Below are 21,191 nucleotides of genomic sequence, written 5' to 3'. Positions count from 1 at the left end.
AGACTAATCACACAAAGGTAAATTTATTTCCTTGCCATTGTCCTCTCACTGCCATAAATCTTCCATTATTGTATTTTCCCCCTCTTCTACCACAACTTAAACACCTATTCCTGTAAATATAATGCCCATTTTCCTTTGTTCCTGCTATTGTTTTAAATGTCCACATCAAAATCAAGTTTTTAATTCAAACTTTTCTTCATTTCTAGAAAAATGAATCCTTACTGCACTGTTAAAAAGTACATGTGACTGTTTTCTTGGCTTGCTGTACACGCTAGTGTTAAGTATGGCTTAGAAGAATTAGTATAAACTTTGTATATTTTTATTTTATCCACACCATGGTTGTTAAACTTTCACAAAATACACATTTATGTTGTGGATAAATAACACAAAAGACACTTCATCCTAGAACTGAACCTGAGCTCTAAGCATTGCTAATAAAGCCACACAACCTAAGTTCTTGTCCGTTTGGCTTTTTTTAATGTGATTCCTTCCTTCCTTCAGAAAAAAAAATGCTAATACAATAAGAGCATCACTTCAAAGTTGTTTTGCCACCTGACCAAAATATTACCTAGAAGCTTTTCCATTCTTTGCATGGATCGTATTGCAGTTTTTTTATAGTTCTGTATCCTTCCTGCTACATGTCTATATGTAATCAAATCTTTGGATAATTACATAAGTAATAGCCCTGAAATATAACTTAGCTTGCTGCTGTTAGAACCACACAGAGAACCCACTGCAACCCCCTTGTCATTTTAACCACTTAGCTCAAGAATCAGGAACAAAGACTCCAAACTAGGGACAGATTTTAAATGTTTTTGTTGTATATATGTTTAAAGTTACTGTTATAACACATTTTGCATTAGCAAGCATTTTCTGAAAGGTACAAAAATTGAAACTCATGTCTGTCATTCTTTGACTGCTGTCAACAGCAGTTAGCCAAGAAACCATTTATGAGGATCAGACCAAAAATGTAAGGCAAAATCAGATGAGGGACAAATGAGAGCTATGCTTCCTGCGCAAATGTGTATGTGCACACACTCACACACACAACTAACAGTTACAGATGAATGCTTGTATACATAAATAATGGGCCATGCAGATCTCGAGTTAGAGAAAGATTCCTTACAGAATGTAGACAGTTACTGACGGTATCTTACAACCATATTAAGAAATTTACTGTAAACAAAAGTTGACATTTATCAGTCTTTACTTGATTGTAGGAGGAACTGCGGTGGTGGTGCTGCGGTAGCGTTGTCGCCTCACAGTTAGACTTTGCCCGTTCGATTCTCAGAGCGTCTTCTGTGTGTCGACATGCGTGAATGGGCGTTCCTTCATTGAAGGTTGTGCGTTAGGCCTGGCAAACCAGCACGTAAAAATCTACTGCCAATCATTAGCGGGCCGGAGTTCCGCTGTGGTGACCCCTAACCGGGAAAAGCCGAAAGACACAAACAAACAAACTTGATTGTAGGAGGAGAGTGCATTGGCTTTAGAGCCACAGCTATCTTATATAGAGTCTTGCACAATTTCCCTCACTGGTGCTCAATCAGCTCAAAGTTGCCAAGCAAAAACAAAATGTCTCAAAGACAAAGAACAAAAACAAAAAGGTCTTCTGTGCTGCTGTAACTTTTTCACCTTGCTGCAGTTGCTTGAACTTTGACATTCCACTACGACAGCAAATGCAGTATCAGCATTCATTTATGAAAGGAAAATGCTCACCTGGCTTCATAAATGAATGCCAGTGTTGCATCAAGATTGTGTCCTTAACAGCTTATGCCTGAGGCAGCTATGACCCCCCCCCCCCTTTCCCTATAGTGGTTACCGTTTTAAGTGGCTTACCAGTTCTCCTCTATTAGAAGTACGGTTGACTTTCAAATGAGTTTGTAGATGTGAATAGATTTTTTTTTTTGCATGTAGGAGGAGAAATCTATTGCGTCTTTGTCAGCTTTTGTAGGATTCAGAAGAGAATAATGTTGGAGGTTTCTAGAGGTACAGGTAGGTTGTTCAGTTATTCAGACCTGTGAACACATGCTTCAGACTTCCCCATCACATTTAATGTCCATCAGGATAAAAAGATAAACACAGGTCAGTTCTGGGAGTATCCTTTTTGTAACAAAGCATGCTTAGGAATAGGAACATTTTTCATGACACCATGCTGTGGTATTCTGATTTGTGACTGAACCCTCCAGTGATTTAGAAGGAAGCATCTGAACTTTGTGTTGCATGAAGTAGTGGTTGGTATTCAAGTCAGTGAACTGAAGCCTGTGTTGAAATGGAAGGAAACATTAAAAATTCATGTTCTTTGATATTTCACTAGTAACAGTCTGTAAAACGGGTATTAAATGTACTTCATTTATTTCACAGACACAGAGTACAGCTGTGACAGTGGCAAAAATTTGTGTGGGGCTGAGACGAACTGTGTCAGCACAGCAAAATCAGTGTACTGCACATGCAAGAATGGCTTCCAACAGGTGCCTGGTCAGAGCTATTGTGACGGTATGAACCCATTTTTGTAGAGTTTATTACCAACCTGCCCAAACAGCATTGTGTAAGCTGCACAGTGCAGTGAGCGCTGTCTATATATATGTAAATAAAATGCTAGAATATTCCAGTGAGCGTGATAGCTGACTATATTCTTTGTGTTTGCATTTTAGATATAAATGAATGCATGAAATTTGGTGTCTGCTCACAACTGTGTAATAACACAAAGGGCTCCCATGTATGCAGTTGTGCCAAGAATTTTGTAAAGGTGCACCATACCTGTAAGGCAGAAGGTAAGTTTTCACATCTCTTTTTACTTGAGTTGTGCTTTCATTTAACTTTCAGATTTATCGTGCAAGTGTGTTTGGTCTACCCTTGATTTTTCTAGAACTAATTCTAGGGGCTTTAAGAAAGAAGACCAGTCTCTCGTGTTTACCTTAGTTCAACAGGGAGACATCTGTTTCCACCAGGTTGCACAATTTTTTAAGTTTATACAGTTTGTTGGGAGAAACAGTTTGCAGAGAATTTGAATGAAAATACATCTGGTGGTGGATTACCTGTTGTGCTGTCTAAAGCTTGTAAAGTTACTGATGTAAAATTGAATATTCAGTCCAGTGAAGCACAAAATCATATAATTTGAACATCTTTCCTTTTTCTTTTCTAGGTTCTGATCAGCAGATTTTGTACATAGCAGATGACAACGAGATCCGCAGTATCTATCCATTCAATCCCAATTCTGCATATGAGCTGGCCCTCAACGGTGATGACAGTGTGCGTATAGATGCCATGGATGTCTACATAAAGATCAATAAGATCTTTTGGACCAACTGGCACACGGGCAGGATCTCCTACCAAGAGCTTCATGCTCCCACCTTTTCCACTACTTCCAACAGGAACAAGAGAGAGAGTAATTCACCTGTAATTGATCTCAGTGTAAGTAGCTTTTAATAATTTATTAATATTTTAAGTTAGGCCATGGTTCATTAGATTTCTGTAGGCCTCAGTGGCTGACATTCAAATCCAAAACTGAAAAATGTACAAAAAGAAAAATTACAAACAGTATTGAGAGAGCAGCTTTCTTGATGGATTATTTTAGTTTTCCTCTTCTGTCAGCCCATTCCTTTAAAGTTAACAGAGGCCTTTTTATTTACCACATTACTCCAGTCTGAAGAAATGACTTGTGTTGTCTGTTAGTCTAAAAGTCAGTTAACCATCTGTGTTCCCTCCAAAACTGAATGCGTCACTCGTGTATTGCATTAAGTCATAGCCAAGACAACCTCACAATTCCTCAGTCTGCATTCTCACTGCCGATGACAGCCTTGTATATGCACCTATGCATACACGTGTGTGCCAGGTAGAAGTTTATTTACTTTTGTACTGATACGAATAACTTAGTCAGGATTGCTATCTTCAACTGTTATGACTGTGGTCACTAATTTTACCTCAAAATATGGTGAAATTCCTGACATGAGACTGTTAGCATCTTAGTCAGCTGTACTTGCACAAATGCTTTGCATGTTAGTTGTTTTTGGTGAATAATGTGTGTTCAGAAGAAGTCAGTAAAGGGGGAATGAGCTGGTATGGACTTTTTCCTGTCTTGGCAGAGGGTATGAAAACCAGTACTACTGTAACTATCTCCTTTTGGAGACTGGGGGTTAGTTTAATGTAGTATTAGTAAACAATTACCCCTCTGCAAGTTCTAACATGGTTTGTACTTGTGTCATTGGGTCCTTGTACACAGTGTGCACTAGTTTTACCAATGTTTTTGGAACTACAAACCATAACAGGACTGTCCAGATCAGCTTTTTTGATACTTTATCATATGCTTCTTCAATTCTAGGAATGCCAGTTGGACTTCTCAACTGCCTGTCTTGGTGCAAGCCATCTGGTCGGTTGTGCTGCATTCTGATCTGAATTCAAACTGCTTGTCTCCCATATTATGTTTTACTACTCTGTGTTTTTGTTCATCACTCACCCTCTCCAGAACTTTCATGCAGTGTGACAGGAGTTTGATACCTCTGTACTGCCAACAGTTGTGAATGTACCCTTTGTTCTTTTACATTGGCGCTAGAATGCTCATTCTCCAGTCATCTGGGATACTTCTTCCTCTTCATACTGTTACAAGTACCCTCAGGAGCCAAGGAGCCATTTCTCCCTTAACTCACCCAACTTCCTTAGCATATCTGCTGTGACCTCATCTAAGCCTGTTCCTTTCCCTGACTTCATTTTCCTTACTGCTGGTCTTCTAGGTTAGAATCCTCCTCCTGTTTCTCATAGGCTGTGTCTGAGGCAGTACAGCTTTTGTGGTGTTTTCTACATTCAGAAGCTGCTGAAAGTAACTCCTCCAGTCTGCCTTTAATGTTCTGTAGACTGGTGAGCAGGTTGTTGCTGACATCCTATATGAAGGGTTTCTAATGACTATATTCTTTATATTTCTGTCTTTACCTTGTGACCTGATAGAGTTTCTGTGTCATCTGCTGAGTCACTTTCCAGAAGCTTGTAAGAGTGTCTCACATGCCTTGTTCTTTGCCATTACAACTGCTGTCGTGGGCTCTTAGCCAACCAGTATTGCTATTAGCCTGGTCTGTCTTTTCTGTCTCCCCACTTTTTCCTCCTCTTTTCTTTTGATGACTTCCTGAACTTCTGCATTCCAGACAAAAGTGTATACACATCTGATAATAAGGTACATGATGTTTTTAGTTAAAATGAACTGAGATAGCATATGTAGAAGCCAAATCTTCAGCATATAAAAGACCTTTTTCCAGTAATTTGAGTGGATATGAAATTCTGCAGATTCTGAAGGGGGAAAAGAGTGCCATAAGGACACTTTAACAGAGAAGTTTGAATGCTTACATTCCATATCAACTAATGAAGACTACCAGGATAAGTTACAGTCTAGAAGAGTATTCCCTCCATTTCTGTGAGTTGAATGTTGCATCTCTTTTTTTTTTTCTTGTCATCCCTGTTTGTCTAATGAGCGCACTAGTTATCACTGCATGGAGATTGAGACTGGGGGGGATGTGGTTGGATGTGTTTAATGAGAGGTGAGGTTAGATGATAAATGTTTACAGCAGTAAGGAGGTATTAAAATACCATTTATTAAAATCAGAGGATTGTATACAATTTGTAGTTTAATGCCCTCATAAGTAACTGTTTCAGTGACATTTGTTCATCACATTATAAGCAGTTGGTTTGTCTGTCCTCTTACCTTCTGCTTTTAATCCACGTTCTTTGTCTTCCCCAAATCACAATCCACAGTCCAGGTGTAGATTAAAAAAGTTTGCTTTAACTGTTTCCTTTAGATTTGATCTAAAGTGCCATAGTTTGCTATTGATATATCCTTGTTGTGGTCGTGTTTCCTCTTGAGTTGCAGTCCTCCTGTTGACTCTTTCAGATCTTTTTCAGTCACACTAATACCCCTCATTAGCTGATGATTCTGGAACAGTATTTAGAATTAAAAATGAGTCATTGGCCAAGCAGTACAATCAGTGTTGTCACTGATGATTCCACCACTGCATCCAGGACATAGAATTGGAATATCAAGTGGACTTGAATTCTTGTAGCCAGTGGATAATTTGCATTCATTTGGGGAATGTCATGAAACTCCCAGAAAGATCATTCCTGTTCGCAAGTGCTGGATGGCTTATGCATTGTTTGCAGATTCCCACACAGTTCTTCTGATCATGACAAGGGCCTCATCCATGTGCTGCATAAAAAAAAAAAATAGTCTGATTTATTTCCATAGAAAAAAAAACGGTTTATCACTCTGCAGTGAGTTAGCAGTAATTGATTTCATATATGCTGTATTTAAACAGTGACAACTGTATTGTGAGTTTTGATGTATCGTAAGATAGATAAGCAAGCTAGTTGTATACGACCCAAGCAAAAACAGCAATGTACTGTGTACATTGAAGGTATGAGTTCATGATATTAGTATAAACAATGCCAAGAACACTGCATCAATGGGGCCAGACAGTGTCCCATGATATTTTCTAAATAGCATGAAACGTGGCCTCTGGAAGTGCTATTTAACTGTAGCCTCCAAACAGGCTTCATGTCTCATGAATGAAGAGCAGCAACTGGCATCCGTCTGCACAAAGGTGGGTCATCTACAGACTCTGGGAACTTCAGACCCATATGTCTCACTAGTCTTGTATGTAAAGCCATGGAAAGAATTATGGAAATGATCAGTAGAGATATATGAAACCTCCAGACACTGGACCCTACCTAGTTTGGTTTCATCAACGGCAGATCATGCCTACTCAACCTAGTGGACTTCTTTGAGAAGGTCACCAAAGCAATGGATGAGGGCAAAATGGTTCACACTGCCTACCTTGACCTGGTCAAGGCATTTGACACAATACCCCACTCAGGCATTGTTGACAAACTCAAAAGGTTAGATACAATCTCATGTTTCCCGGTGGATAGCCATCTGGCTCACAGACAGGATCCAGGAAGTTAGAATTGGAGAGTCCACTTCTGCAAAGAGGCCAGTTACAAGTGGAGTCCCTTAGGGATCAGTTCTCCAACCGCCCCTTTTTGGCATTTACTTCTGTGAAGTCAGGGCCAGCGTCAGATGTCTCTGGCTGACTAAATTTGCAGAAGATTGCAAATTAGGAGGTGTCATTAAATCCCACACTGACACAAATGTTCTCCAGGAGGGGGTGACACAGATACACAACTGGTGTCAGAGCCATGGACTAAAACTAAATGCCAAGAAATGCATAATATTATCCTTGGGAAGTCATCCACCCATGGTTACTATCATTGACAACACACCCGTTAGAGTCGACCCAGTAGTCAGGGACTTAGGGACACACAGTTAATAATCTAACCTTTGAACGTCATCTGTCTACAGTAGTGAGGAAATCATTCTATGTTGCACAACTTATAAACAAAGGTATGGCATCTAAGTCCAAGGAAGTCATTGTTCCACTGTATTTGGCATTCATCAAACGTTGAGTACAGTGTGCCCCCTTTGGTATGTTTCTAACCAGGCATGTCCAACAAATGGAACTTCCACAGAGGTTCCTCACTAAAAGAATACAAGGCTTAAGTAAAATGTCCTATGCAAACTGCATCAAGGCTCTATCCCTGTATTGTCTTCCACAGGCTTTTGAGGGGAGATCTGGGCCTGCCATACAGGGCATTGTCAGACCCCACTCTGATGGACCTCCTGAATATCCACAAAACAAACAGCACCAGAATTATCTGTTCTAAAGATTTAAACCTTGCCTGCGATATAAACAGGACCTACTGGAGAGTCAGGTATGTATCCCAGAGATTACCCCGTCTCTAGAACAGGCTTCCTGTCCATGTGAAGCCAAGTTCCTCCCTAACCCAATTCAAGTGCATCTTGGACAACTGGATGGGGGACAGGAAATTCATCCCTGGTTTGGCACCTATGTCTCTAATGGATGCAGGCAGCCTGTAAATGGTTCATCTCCCAGGCCCTAGCTTGTAAATGTTTCATCTCCCAACCCCCTTAGGGTATCAGAACTTGTCATAAATGTGGGTGCATGGCTAGGTTTAAAAAGATCCTTGTGGTTGTTAGCCTAGTAAGCACCTATGAACCTGTATCAAATGTATCAGCTGTAAACATGGTGTTGGTCTTGATAAATGCAAGCAAAATATAAATATACTATGCATGCCTAGTGATTGTGAAGTAAAGACAGAAACACTTAACCTTTCTGTGCTCTGCCCTCAACAAGATGGTGCACATTTAGTCGTAATCAGAATCTGACCTGATTGATTTAATTTTTAGACCTTCTCATGCAGCTATAAAGTTTGAAGGTCCCCGATGTGATTCTGATGAGGTAGGACATGTTTCTGCATTAACTAATTTGCTGTGTTAGCACTGTGCGTTTGAGTACTGTTTTTTTAAACTGACTAAATTACTTGTACCCAAATTATTTCAGCATTTTAATTGTTGTGGATCAGTGACCTTTCTTAAGCCAGATGGAATTTGCATATTTTTTTTTTGTTTGCAGGAGGGGGGCATTGATTCATATTCTTAATTCTATAGATGCATTCACTTGCATTTTAATGTAATGTCACTAACGGCACAATTGCTGTTGCTGCCTCCCTACAAACCTACCGTTCCCTTACTGTGATTTGAAAAATTAAGGTGATGAAAGGGCTTATATTTTGTTGTTCTAATTGGCAGCTTTCTTCACCTGTATACCTTAAGTTTAGGTAACAAGTCATGTGAGTTTTTTCAGTCTGTGTTCTAGGGTACTGAGACTAGAGATAATGGGCCATTTTTTGCACATTAGAGGTAGAAATATTCCTTTCCTTTTTTCCTTCCTTGCATAGCTGCCCTGATCTTGCTTACTAAAGTGTTTTTTTTCCTTGGCCTGAGTTCAGTAATACTGCTAATGCTGTCTAAAGCTTTACGAACAGTTGTCACTCAAGTGACTGCCTCTCCTTTGGAGAAGACTAATCATGCCGTTAAAGAGTGCGAGTTCCTTCAGAGTTGTAAAAGGGACCTTGAGGAATACATGGTTATTTGTGAGTATCAGCATAGCAAAACTGCCACCAAGCTTCTAGAAGGCCATTAGGCCTACTACTGAACCTGTAAACCTGTGACATGTTTATGTTGAATTCTGAAGCCTGTTTTCAGGCTGTGTATTGTGCTCTTTCTGTCTCTCTCTCTCTCCATATATTTGTATTATGATTTATCATGCAAGGCATACAACACAGGCATACATAAAATTAGTGTGATGGGGAAAGGAATGGGTAGGGCATAAAAATAAAACCGATAACCATGTAGACAACATTAGTATGATGTTGCACAAGGCTACCTTAGTCTCGTCTCATTTTGTATTGGATCAGGTTAGGAAAGGTTCAAGTGCGATTCCCAGCATCAGAGCTTTAGTGGCACAGAGCAACCTGCCTGCACAACGTGTCAGTAGCTGAACAGGTCTAGCACACTTTTGGTGCTGGAAGGGCAGAAGGCTGTGGGTTCTATTCATACTGCAGGTGACTGGATTCATTTTCAAATGGCTGACACTGCAGTGCAGCAGCAAGGGGTGCTTCACTCCTCAATGTGCTGTCCTTTGAGTTGGTGGTAGCTTAGTTGGTTGTAAGAAATTTCATGACACTTTACTAAAAAGCAGCCCCTACTCTTTTATTCACATACACATTATTACACACTATTTACATTATCTACAAGCCCATATTCATCCTGTTTACATAATTCTTAGTTACAGTTTATTTTTCAGAAGTATAAAAAAGAAAATCTAATACGACAAAATCTTGTATAGCAAAAATGAATACATTTTTCTTTTTTTCCTCCACTACCTTATTTGTATCATCCAACCCCACTGCTTCTACCACATTCATGTTCTTATCTCTTCCAATAAAGTTTCAACCTTTCTGTTTCTAATATACAGTAGTTCCTTCACATATCTCTTCTATATTTCCCAAACTACAACAAATATTTTATCCCATTAATCAGCTTCACTGCGCATTCTTTTCTCATAATAACCCTATAATGTTATTTCCATATTCATATCCTTGAAACCTTTCCATCTATGCTCATTTTAAACTGTTTCCCAAAAGGCTTAATCATTTTGCATGCTAACAAAATAAAAGTATCTGTATATGTCCTTCTGTTCTTATGTTGCAGTATTCTAACTTGTGGGATCCTCCACCTCAGGTGACCCGAACATCCGTCTCCTGTGCAAAAGCTTAAGCCTGCTTGCTGTAAGGTGTGTGGGACGTCACATGCAGGGCCATAAACCATGGGCCATAACTGTGACATCTGGACGCACAGACCTCAGAACTTCTGTGCTACAGTTGAACGTCAGTTTGCTCGTTTCGCTCCATGCTACAGAAGACATCTTCAGATAAGTACCCCGTTGGGAAATTTTCTTATTTTTACTTATGCTTGGGTTGCTGTTGCTCTTTATATAGCCAATGTCATCTAGAAAGAGAAAATGTAAATGTGGCCGCCAGGTTCTGCACAAGGATTCCTATGAACTTTATTCTGCTTAGGCCAATCCCACGACCAAACGACTTGTAGCATTTGTCAGTCGTTTGTCCCAAAAACCCTACGCAGTCGTCTGGCAGCCTTGAAACTATGTGGAAAACCAACGACTCAAGCGTTTAGCCCTAGGCATGGAATCCGAAGAGGCCATCGAGGTGGAGCCACCTAAAAAGGCCAGGGTTTCAAGGCCTACTACTACTGCCCATCGGACATCCTGCCAGTTACCGGTCTAGGTGCTGAGGGACATCCGGATGACCTGGCGACTTTAATAGGTACCTTGATGGAAGCCACCCTTGAATCTCCAGCAGGCATGTCCATGGAGGTTACTGTGACATCAGCTCCGGCTGATGTTGAGGGGGAACTGGGCTTCTGTGGATGGCCGCTTACAGCGACACAACTAGGCTGCGTTCCCACAGGCCTGACGCCCGATCCTAGACCTCCTCCTTCACAAACAGTCGTTAAGACTATTCTTTTAAAAAGGAAACACAAAACAAAAAATCTGTCTTCAACTACTGAAGAACAGCCAGACTGGAAAAACTTTTCTCAGTCCTTGGCTCAGGCCTTTATGACCCTCCGGCCCACAGCTTCTCTTGCTCCGGCCTTGCCTCCATTCAACCTGCTCACATCCAGGAAGAAGATTCCTCTTCTTCCTCCTCTGATGATGAATCTCTTACATACACCTCCCAAGTGGCTTTTTCCCTGGAGTACTGTTCCCCAGATTGAGGACTCCTTGGAAGGAGACTCCCCACTTGAAGATATTACCTTTGGGGAAACTGTCTCCAAAATGAGGGAGTACTTCAAGTGGGATGCCACTCAGATGACTGAGGTGTAGAAGAGATGTTTTGAACTCCTACAGATGGGAGTCCACCACTCCCTCTGCTATTCCCCCTGTAATTCTAGTCTTCCTGGATGCATTTGCTTCAGCATCCAAGACCCCTGAATCACAGCCTCCAGCTCCCAGGTGGTATCTAAGCTTTCCTTAGCAGCACAAGTTGCCAGACATTCTATAAAATGCAGCTGTGATGCTGTTAAGGCTTCAGCCAGATCTGCTGCATCAGCTTCTGCACTGCGCAGATATTCCTGGCTCAGATTACAGCCATTCCCTGATGATTTTAAAAACAAAATCTTGGATGCACCCTTAGATAACAAATTCCTGTTCGGCAGAGTGTCTGCAGAATTATTTAAAAACCTACAGGGAAAAAGCAACGAATGCCAGGACCTCAAACATTTATTGGTCTCACCAATTCCAAAGTTCTGTAGAAACTACCCTGCTAAACCCTCATTTGTCTGGAGGGCTCCTGCCCCTTCTTCCTCCTCCTCAAAACACAGGAAAGGGTCTAGAAAAACAGCATCCGCCTGGACTACCTGTGCACAGCCCAACCCTATGCAGCCCTTTCCAGATAGGACCAACAATGTGTGACTGCCTAAGCTACCTTCCCCTCTCCACCCACCTCTCTGTGTCTACCCATCTGGCAAGAAATCAGTTCAGACCCCTGGGTCTTATCCATAGTAGAAAAAGGGTGCTTTATGACTTGGCAGGAAAAAAACCCTACCACAAGGCATACCCTTTCCTCCCAAAAAACAGCTCTACCTAATACCCCAGATCATCCTAGATCTGCTTTCACAGGGAACCATAGAAAGGATTCCCAAAGACCAAGAAGGATGGGAGTTCTACTCGAGGCTTTTTCTGGTAGCCAAAAAGGATAGCCCTTGGAAGCCAATCCTGGACTTGTCCCTGTCAAACCCCTTCCTGCAGGTTCCATCCTTCCGCATGCTATCCCTTCAAACCCTTCTTCCACTACTGCCACCCAGTGCGTTCATGGCCACTTTGGTCCTGAAGGAGGCATACCTCCATATCCCCATTTACCCCCACTACAGGAGGTTTTTACGCTTTACTGTGCTGTCATCACACTTTCAGTTTACTGCCTTGCGCTTTGGTTTATCTGCTGCACCAAGGGTCTTCACAAAGTGTCTCGCCCCAGCAGTAGCCTACTGCAGAACAAAAGGCATTCAAATCTACCCTTACCTGGACGACATCCTCATTCTAGCAGAAGAGGCAAGTACTGTCAGGGCTCACTTGGAATTTACTGTGTCCCTTCACCAGAGTCTGGGGTTTACTTTCAATCTGTCAAAATCCTCTCTCACTCCAGTCCAAGACCAAACCTTTTTGGGTTGCATAATATGGACAGACCTGATGAAGCCATTCCTTCCTCAAGATAAAGTCTCCTCCCTCAGAAGTTTATTCCAGGAGTTACTTCTTGTCAAACACATCTTGGCCAAGCAATTCCTCTGGCTTGTAGGCCTAATGGCAGCTGCTCTTCCTATGTTGCCCCTTGCCAGGCTACACCAGAAGAAATTTCAGTGGTACTTGAAAAATGTCTGGTCCCAACACAATCACCCCTTGGAATTCCAGGTGTCCTTCCTACCCTGCCTAAAGACTGGGTTGAGGTGGTGGATCAATCAGTAAACCAGAATCCTGGCCTCCCTCTCCAACTTACCAAACCAGTGCAAATCATGCACACAGATGCCCCAGTTCTAGGATGGGAGGCCACTATGACCTGTCTCATGGTTCAGGCTCAGTGGGAGCCCTTCCTCCAGAAAAAAGCATATCAGTGTGAGGGAAATGACTGCTCTCTTTCTAGCCCTAAAGACCTTCCATTCACTGATATAGGCAGGTCCCCTCCAAATCTTCACAAACAACACAACTGTGATGTGGTACATCAACAAGCGGGGTGGGGCAGATCCTACTTACTCTGCAGGCTTGCAACACAGGCATGGGAGCTGGCCACCCAGTACAGTGTCACTCTGCAGGCGGTCTGCATTCCATCTCAAGACAACCATCAGGCAGATACTCTCAGCAGATCTTTCTCTCAACAAGTGGATGTTACACAGAGATGTGTTGTTGGATATTGTCCACTGATGGGGCGCCCCACAGGTAGATCTGTTTGCCTCCCCCCAGAACAGACAACTTCAGCTTTTCTGCTCCAGAATCCCCTCCCCACTAGCTTGGAGAGTGGATGCCTTTTTGATTTCTTGGAAGGGGATGTTCCTTTATGGCTTCCCCCTCATTCAGAAGGTCCTGCTAAAAATCCAGAAGGACATACCAGAAATCTTGCTGGTGACCTCCTATTGGCCAAGGCAGCATTGGTTCCCCCTTCTTCTACCTCTTTTCAAGGGCAGTCACCACAAGTTGCCTCACAAGGTGAACCTACTCACACAACACAGTGGATCCCTCATTCACCCATACCTAAAAACCCTCAGCCTAACCATGCGGGTGATTAAACTCCTGATCCCTTTTCAGACACCTTTATTCGGAGGATGTGCTTTCTATCCTGAAGGAGGCCAGGAAATCCACTACCAGGAGATCCCATGTTTCAAAATGGAAAAGGTTTTCCAGTTGGTGTCTTCAAAGGCAACTAGATTCCCCTCAAAGCAGATGTCCCTGTAGTCCTAGCCTGTGTGTGAGAGCTTCTTAAATCAGAACTTGTATACTCTTCAGTCAATGTACACTTGTCTGCCATTGCAGCCTGCTTACCTAAGGATCCACCACTACTTTCCAGGTTGGAAGTCAAACTTTTCTTGAAGGGGGTCCTCCATATCAGACCACCTAGAAAACCAGTCCCCCCTCTTTGGGACTTGAACTGTGTTCTGGAAAAACTTACCACTTGCCTCTTTGAAACTGCAGCCTCTGGTTCTTTATAGATGTGTACCTGGAAGACTGTCTTGTTAGTAGCCCTTACTTCAGCTAGGAGAGTCTCTGAATTGCAAGCACTCATGGCCTCACCACAAAGACAGGGTAACTCTTCATACCAACCCCTCCTTCATGCCCAAGTGGTCAATGAACTCTCCCTCAACCAGTCTGTTGAATACTCACCTTTTTCCCTCCTCCACAAAATGACAGTGAGAGAGTGCTTCACTCCCTTGATGCCCACAGGCAACTAAGATTTTGTCTGGACAAGACTAAAAACATTAGAAAGTCCAATCAGCTCTTTGTATCTTTCTACCCAAGGGTCCTGGGGAAAGCTGTATCCAAACAGACTGTATCCTCCTGGATACGCAAGACTATTACGTTGTGTTACTCTTTCCATGGTAAAGACTTACCCCGCTTTGTAAAAGTGCATTCTGGGGATTTCCTCAAGGGCTTGGATACAGCTGCCATTCTAGAGGCAGCCACATGGTCCTCTGTACATAACTTCACCAAGCATTACAAGTTGGACAGCATCTCCAGAGCCAGAGCAGGTTTTGCAAGAGCCATCTTCCACGGTTTCTTGGAGACTGCTACCTCTTCCTCCACCCTTTCTTCTGCTTGAGCTGTGGTACTCTCCCACAAGTGAGAATACTGCAACATGCGAATAGAAGGACATAGATTAGTTGTGCAAAATCTTACCATAACCATAGATGTCCTTCTGTACCATGTCGCAGTGTTCCTGCTCTCCCTCTTGTCCCCCTTCATGACATTTTCCTTCTCTGGGTGGCATCATTCCTGTTCTCCTTAAACTATTGTCCAACTGGGCAGTCAGTTCTGAGGTCTGTGCATGCAGACATCACATTTATGGCCCTGTGTGTGATGTCCTACGCACCTGACAGCAACCGGGCTTAAGCTTTTGCCTAGGAGACGGAAGTTCGGGTCACCTGAGGTGGAGGATCCCACAAGTAAGAATACTGCAACATGGAAGAGAAGGACAATATATGGTTGTAATACGATTTTACACAACTAATCTTTTCTTCTATCTTAAAATCATATAACACATTCTTACTGCTATTGCTTTATATTCCTCATTAACTGTTACTGTATTTCATAGTAACTTTTAACATGCAACTTGTTTTTAACAAGATTCCCAATAATAAAATCCCTAGCTTCATAAAAGGTATCAAACCTTTTTCTTTGCTTAATAGCATTTCTTATAACATCTGATAGATCACTCCATGGATATACCAGAAAAAAAAAATCTTTGATATTTTTTTTCTGTACCAGTCATTCCTTTTCTCACTAAATTCAGCATTTTTTTTAATTTTCATGAAATTATCCTTACATATTCCTTCCTTTCATAGGTTTATATGTAGCTACTAGGCTAGCTGCCATTGTGAGCCATTTTATGAGCAACCAGTTTCCCTTCTGATGCTCAAATTAACGTATCCCATTTGTTTAGAGACTGGACTTACCCAAGCCATGCTTGATAATTATATAGTATCCCAAATGAGAATAGTGAGGATCTTATAGTATCCCTAATGAGAATAGCGAGGATCTTATAGTATCCCAAATGAGAATAGCGAGGATCTTATAGTATCCCTAATGAGAATAGCGAGGATCTTATAGTATCCCAAATTAGAATAGCGAGGATCTTATAGTATCCCTAATGAGAATAGCGAGGATCTTATAGTATCCCTAATGAGAATAGCGAGGATCTTATAGTATCCCTAATGAGAATAGCGAGGATCTTATAGTATCCCTAATGAGAATAGCGAGGATCTTATAGTATCCCTAATGAGAATAGCGAGGATCTTATAGTATCCCTAATGAGAATAGTGAGAATCTTACCATAGATAATTTCACTGGACTTGTGCATTAGATAAAGCATTCAGGAGCTACCTCTGTCCACTAGTAGTACAGAGGGCAGTTCTGGGGTAAAAATATTCTGTTTCCCATCCATAGATCCAAGTTGCTCTTGAATATGGACTTGGATGACCTTTGTTATCTGTGAATGGGGAGCCTGTTCCGAGCAGCGACATCCATATACTTTTCCCTCCATACCTTCTGAGCCCTTCTGTTGATGCTGTAGAAGAGGTTTAGGTCCCTAGACTGAATGTTTCTGATTCCATTTGAGTTGCTGGTGTGCAGCAAGTCCATTAGTATTGATTGGGTGGGAGAGTGCCTTGTATGCCAATCACAAAATCCCCCCAAATAAGTTATTTTTCCCAGAATTTATGCATTTAGTATGCAAACATTTTTGTTATGGGATAAATTAAATCTTTCCAACATGCTATTAACTTAATTTCCTCCACTTTCATGTTCCACTGAGTCATTGTATTTCAGGATCTCCAAACTTAACCCCTGCTATACCTCTCTTCTTTTTATTATAATAAATGCCATTCATCATCTTTATTTCACCAAACCTCATACTTTTTGTATATTTATTGCCAAGCCTCCCTTTTAATAACTTTTCAGTTTTTATCCCACTTTCATTCATCCATCTTATATTTGCTACAGTAACCAAATCATCTGCTTAGAATAAACATATTGGTATCTCAGTTTCTTTCACTGTCTTCCAGCATTCTTCATTGATATCTGACATAAACATTTGAACAGTTTTGGTCATTACTAAAACAAAAATACACAAATTTAAAGGACATTCCTGCCTAACTCCCCTTCTCACACTTGATTTTTCCCCATACATCCATTCACCATTCCTTTCCTCCATTACTTTTTAGGATATATATTTATGGTTTTACTTATTCCACACGCTTCCAAAATTTCCAACATAGCTTCATGACTTATTCTATCAAACACTTCCTCCGCATCACATCTAAACAGTCTTACCTCATTTTTCCTTACACAATCATATTTATTGTGCTGTTTTTATTAGTTCTCTTACTTCTCTTTCTTCAACATCAAACACCCCATTAGCCTGTTTAGTAACTTATTGCACTATTTTTTAAATTATTTTTATAAATATTTTATCATATTCCCTAAAGTTACAGGTGTCCAATTTCTTATATCCTTCCTTTCATTTTTTTCATTGTAAAACTTATCACTGAAATACATGCTACTACTTGGACTATTCCTTTCATTTAACAATTTATAAAAATATTTTCTCCTTTCATCTCCATTTACTTATAAAATTCATAACTTAATCCATCTAATAAATTTCTCCCTTCACCTTCTTAGAGAATCTAATTTCCATTAGTCCACTGAGCTTATTTCTAATACTCTATACATTAAGAATTAAAATACTAAAAAAGGAAAATCAGCGGAGAGTGTAGAAGTCAGTAAAATAAACAGCGCAAACACTCTGGGACTTGGCAATCCAGTAGCAGGCAAAAGAAAAAAATAAACTTAAAAAAACCTCCAAAACACTTTTAATATAGGACAAATAAACATGGTTTAGCGCTTTCGTCAGTACATTGACATCTTCAGAACCACAAAACAAAGTAAAAACTAGTTTAAATACTTTTCAAGTAAATGAACCCCACCCCCAATGATGAATCAATCAAAGTGTAATAGACCAACCTCTAATAAAAGTAACATGCACAAGTGAATGTTGGTTAAGAGCAGTAGTGTAAGAAAAAAAAACATTTAAAGCAATAATGCCAGTAAAAAGAATATATGCAAATTTGTTTAAAAAAATTCTGAACATGATGTATCATCCTTCCATCTGTAACATTTAATATCATCAACACTTCCCTCCCCCATTCCAAACATTTCTTTCATCAAGAACTTTTTCTTATTACACACTTATTTACAAACAGGAAAAAGACTTAATTTCATCAATATAATATCAACAGTTCTGAGCTGCACATGCATTTTTGTTATAGGTTGCAGTCTGAAATTTAAAAAAATATATAATCCTCCCATGGTAATTTCTCTTTTTTTTTTCCCCACGTCAGACATTTACTTTTCTAACAAGCAGCCTTACCTCATTTTTTCCTAACAAATGTTTCAAAAGTCATTTCACAGAAGTTTTCAGTCCCCAGATGTATTAATTCTCTGATATATCCTTTACACTAAAACTTTAAAGTAAAATAATATTGTCCATAACACTGTGCTGTTTAAATGAATGCTACATTTTGTTTTAATTCTTACCACAGGGTTTTTAGTTCTCAATTGATTACTCACTCTTTGTTGCTGTATTCTGGCATCTGCTGTCACATTTTTGTCTTGGATTGCTACAGCATACACACAAGATTTTTTATACCTTGTTGCCAGTGTGTGCCCTTAAAAATAGTTACTCCTCTGTTTGAACACACACCATTGTTTTCTGTTGCTTTTTCACCAAAAGCACTTCTTTGCTCTTAGAAATTGTCTTTTATCCTTCTTCCACATCCTTAACTCAGTCAGTTAGCTCAGTCCACCTTAGCGTTGCCATTTATCTTTTTTTCTCTAGACTATCCGGAAATCAAACCGATTGTCCAGTAGTCCAGAAATCACTGTACAAACTCCAGTATTCTGTTTAAAAAAAAAAGAAAGACACACACTGTCTGTGTTTGTTAAATCAGTGAAAAGCACAGTAAATCAGCAGAAAAAAACACCATAAAAAAGTAAAAAAGAGGGTGTTTTCCCTCATCTGATGTATCAGTGATGTCACAGAATGGGTGGTAAGTGGGCAGGGAGAGGAGATGGGCAGGGTTATGGGAAGTGTGAGGGGTGTGGTCTTGGTCCAGTTTTAGCTACAACTAAAGGTGGCAATCCTACTCCAGCTTGCATAAAAAAAATGTGCTCTTTTGTCTGTTTTATGCTTCATTCATCAACTTCAGTAAATCCTGTGTGTTGGCAGTCCACCTTCTTCCAACTCCATCTCTATCCTTTCCTCATTTCCAGGAATTTCAGCAAACTCTGTCTTTACTAGGGTTGCCATCTTTCGTTGTGGCTAAAACCAGAGTAAAGCCACACCCCTCACATCACCAGTAACCCCACCCACCACACACCTGCAGCCCACATTCCGCCTATTTTGTGATGTCACGATTACATCACTTTGCAGGGAACGCCCTCTTTTTCCATCTCTGCTGCCTGTTTTCAGCTGATTTACTATGCTTTTCTGTAAAAAAGCAGAGTAAATCAGCCGATTTACAAACTCCGATAGTCTGTTTCCTTTTTTGAAACAGAATACTGGAGTTTGTACAGTGTTTTCCGGACTACCGGAGAATCAGTTTGATTTCCGGATAGTTCAGAAAAAAAATGGAGGGGTGGCAACCCTAGTCTTTACTTTCCAAAAAACACACAGCTCCTTCTTTCTTGTCATCTTCCATTTTGGATTTTTCGCAGTTGCTTCAGAACAGCCTTCCGTTGCCACCTAGTGACCATGAAGCAAAGCAGCAAGATGAGAGTAGGGGAAGATCCCCTGGTGCCCTGGTCAAATTTCATTTACTAGTACAAGTATAATCTCAGGTCCCCCTTGAAAAAAGGCTGCTAGCATAATGAGACTAACCCAGTTAAAAAGGATAAGTAAAGAAAACCATTATCAACAACTTGGTATGAATATCTGGCCAGGGGGAATTGAGCAGTAAATTTGTTTTTATGTCTAGGGCTTCAGTCTGTTACAGTATTATCTATTAGTAGAATTAAAGGGAAATTGCCTTTTGATTGTCTTTCTAAATTTGAGAAATTAGTAGGGCAATAAAAAAGGGCAGTAGGTGGGACAGTGGCTATGAGATCAGTAAACAAGTAGAATAGGTTTAAAACAAGTAAACCTGCTGGTAAAAGATTTTTTATTTGAACAATGAAACAATTTTTTAGGTATCCACATTGATAATGTGGTATTGGTTGTAGGAGAGGTTAGAATGATATATAACTTCAGTTTTTGGCTTCACACAGATTCCAGGCCTGAAGATGCCTCGTGGAATTGCAGTTGATTGGGTAGCAGGCAACATCTACTGGACTGATTCTGGTCGTGATGTAATTGAGGTGGCAAATGCAAATGGAGAAAATCGCAAGACTCTCATATATGGCATGATAGACGAACCTCATGCAATAGTGGTTGACCCACTAAGAGGGTAAGATTTCCTGGGTGTGCCTACTAGTAAAACGTGTAAAGCAAGATGTGAAAAGCATTTGTTGAAATTCCTATTGCTGTTGTTTTTTTGATCTTTGCAGTTTTTTCCCAGCTGCCTGCTGACAATTAGACCTTCTGTCGGTCTTCAGCCCATTCATTCCCTTTATCATTTCCAAGAAGTGTTTTCATTAAGGCAGATGTTTGGGGCAGTCCAAAGCTTTTTTTTTTTTTTTTTTCTCACCAACCCCCCCATGGGTATCTGCTGAAGTAATGGGAATGGGCCTGCATTGTTTGCATTCCTCTCAACTGCACCAATTTTGAGGGCAAACTAATAGGGTGCCACAAATTTCCAAGTGGCCCCCTCAGTTCCAGATTTTTGTAGAATTTTTATTTACCAACGCTGATGTCATCACTCGAGGGCATGTGTGATGACATCAGCTTTGCAGCTCCAGTCAAACTTTAGGAATGGGTGCATGCAGAGTTAAAATTTTTTAATATGGTAGTAATCTGGATGGTTCATTAGGGTCCACAGAGTTGGGGTGAATGCGTAACTCTGCCAGGCACTTCTTACAGCTTGTTCTTGCTGTTTGTGAGGGCAGGACCAGGAGAACGGTGTTGCATTTTGTACTAATCTCTGAAAATGTTCAGTTGTAATTTGTTAAACTGTAGAAATTTAAAAAAAAAAAAACATCCCATTGCCACACTGGTAGAAAAAACAAATCCTGCATTCCTTTTGCCTAACTAGAGAACTGGTATCCAGTCTTTGAATTGTTAAGGATGTAGCAGAGTACACGCGTGCTGATGTGCAGCCCTGCTGTTTGTGTGTCTGACTGTGTGTGCAATCTGCCTTCTTTTAACTTATGTTTTCTGGGACTCATGCTCATGGTATTTGGACTTTTCCCAAGTTCTGGAGAGCATCACTACATGGGATTTGATTTGATGTATATGAGCTCCTTTAAACTTGAAACATCTCACACCAGTCAGTTTTTTTTTCCACTCACAAGTTGGAACACTGT

The 21,191-nt window shown here is 40.6% G+C and overlaps 1 protein-coding gene across 1 annotated transcript in view; it reads left to right on the top strand.

Annotated features, from left to right (window-relative positions):
* Nucleotides 1-21,191, top strand: part of LRP1 (LDL receptor related protein 1) — a 2,772,300-nt gene that overhangs the window by 2,478,017 nt on the left and 273,092 nt on the right. Inside the window, exons 74-77 of the mRNA XM_044083629.1 lie at nt 2,362-2,493; nt 2,652-2,771; nt 3,143-3,411; nt 19,998-20,176. Coding sequence (XP_043939564.1) covers nt 2,362-2,493; nt 2,652-2,771; nt 3,143-3,411; nt 19,998-20,176 — 700 coding nt within the window. The remainder of the gene's footprint in view (nt 1-2,361; nt 2,494-2,651; nt 2,772-3,142; nt 3,412-19,997; nt 20,177-21,191) is intronic.

This window comes from Protopterus annectens, chromosome 9.part0, assembly GCF_019279795.1.
Source record: "Protopterus annectens isolate FY-2018-M chromosome 9.part0, PAN1.0, whole genome shotgun sequence".
In the NCBI taxonomy this organism is placed as follows: Eukaryota; Metazoa; Chordata; order Ceratodontiformes; family Protopteridae; genus Protopterus; species Protopterus annectens.
Note: the sequence above shows the minus strand (reverse complement) of the source record. Positions and strands in the feature narration are given on the sequence as shown.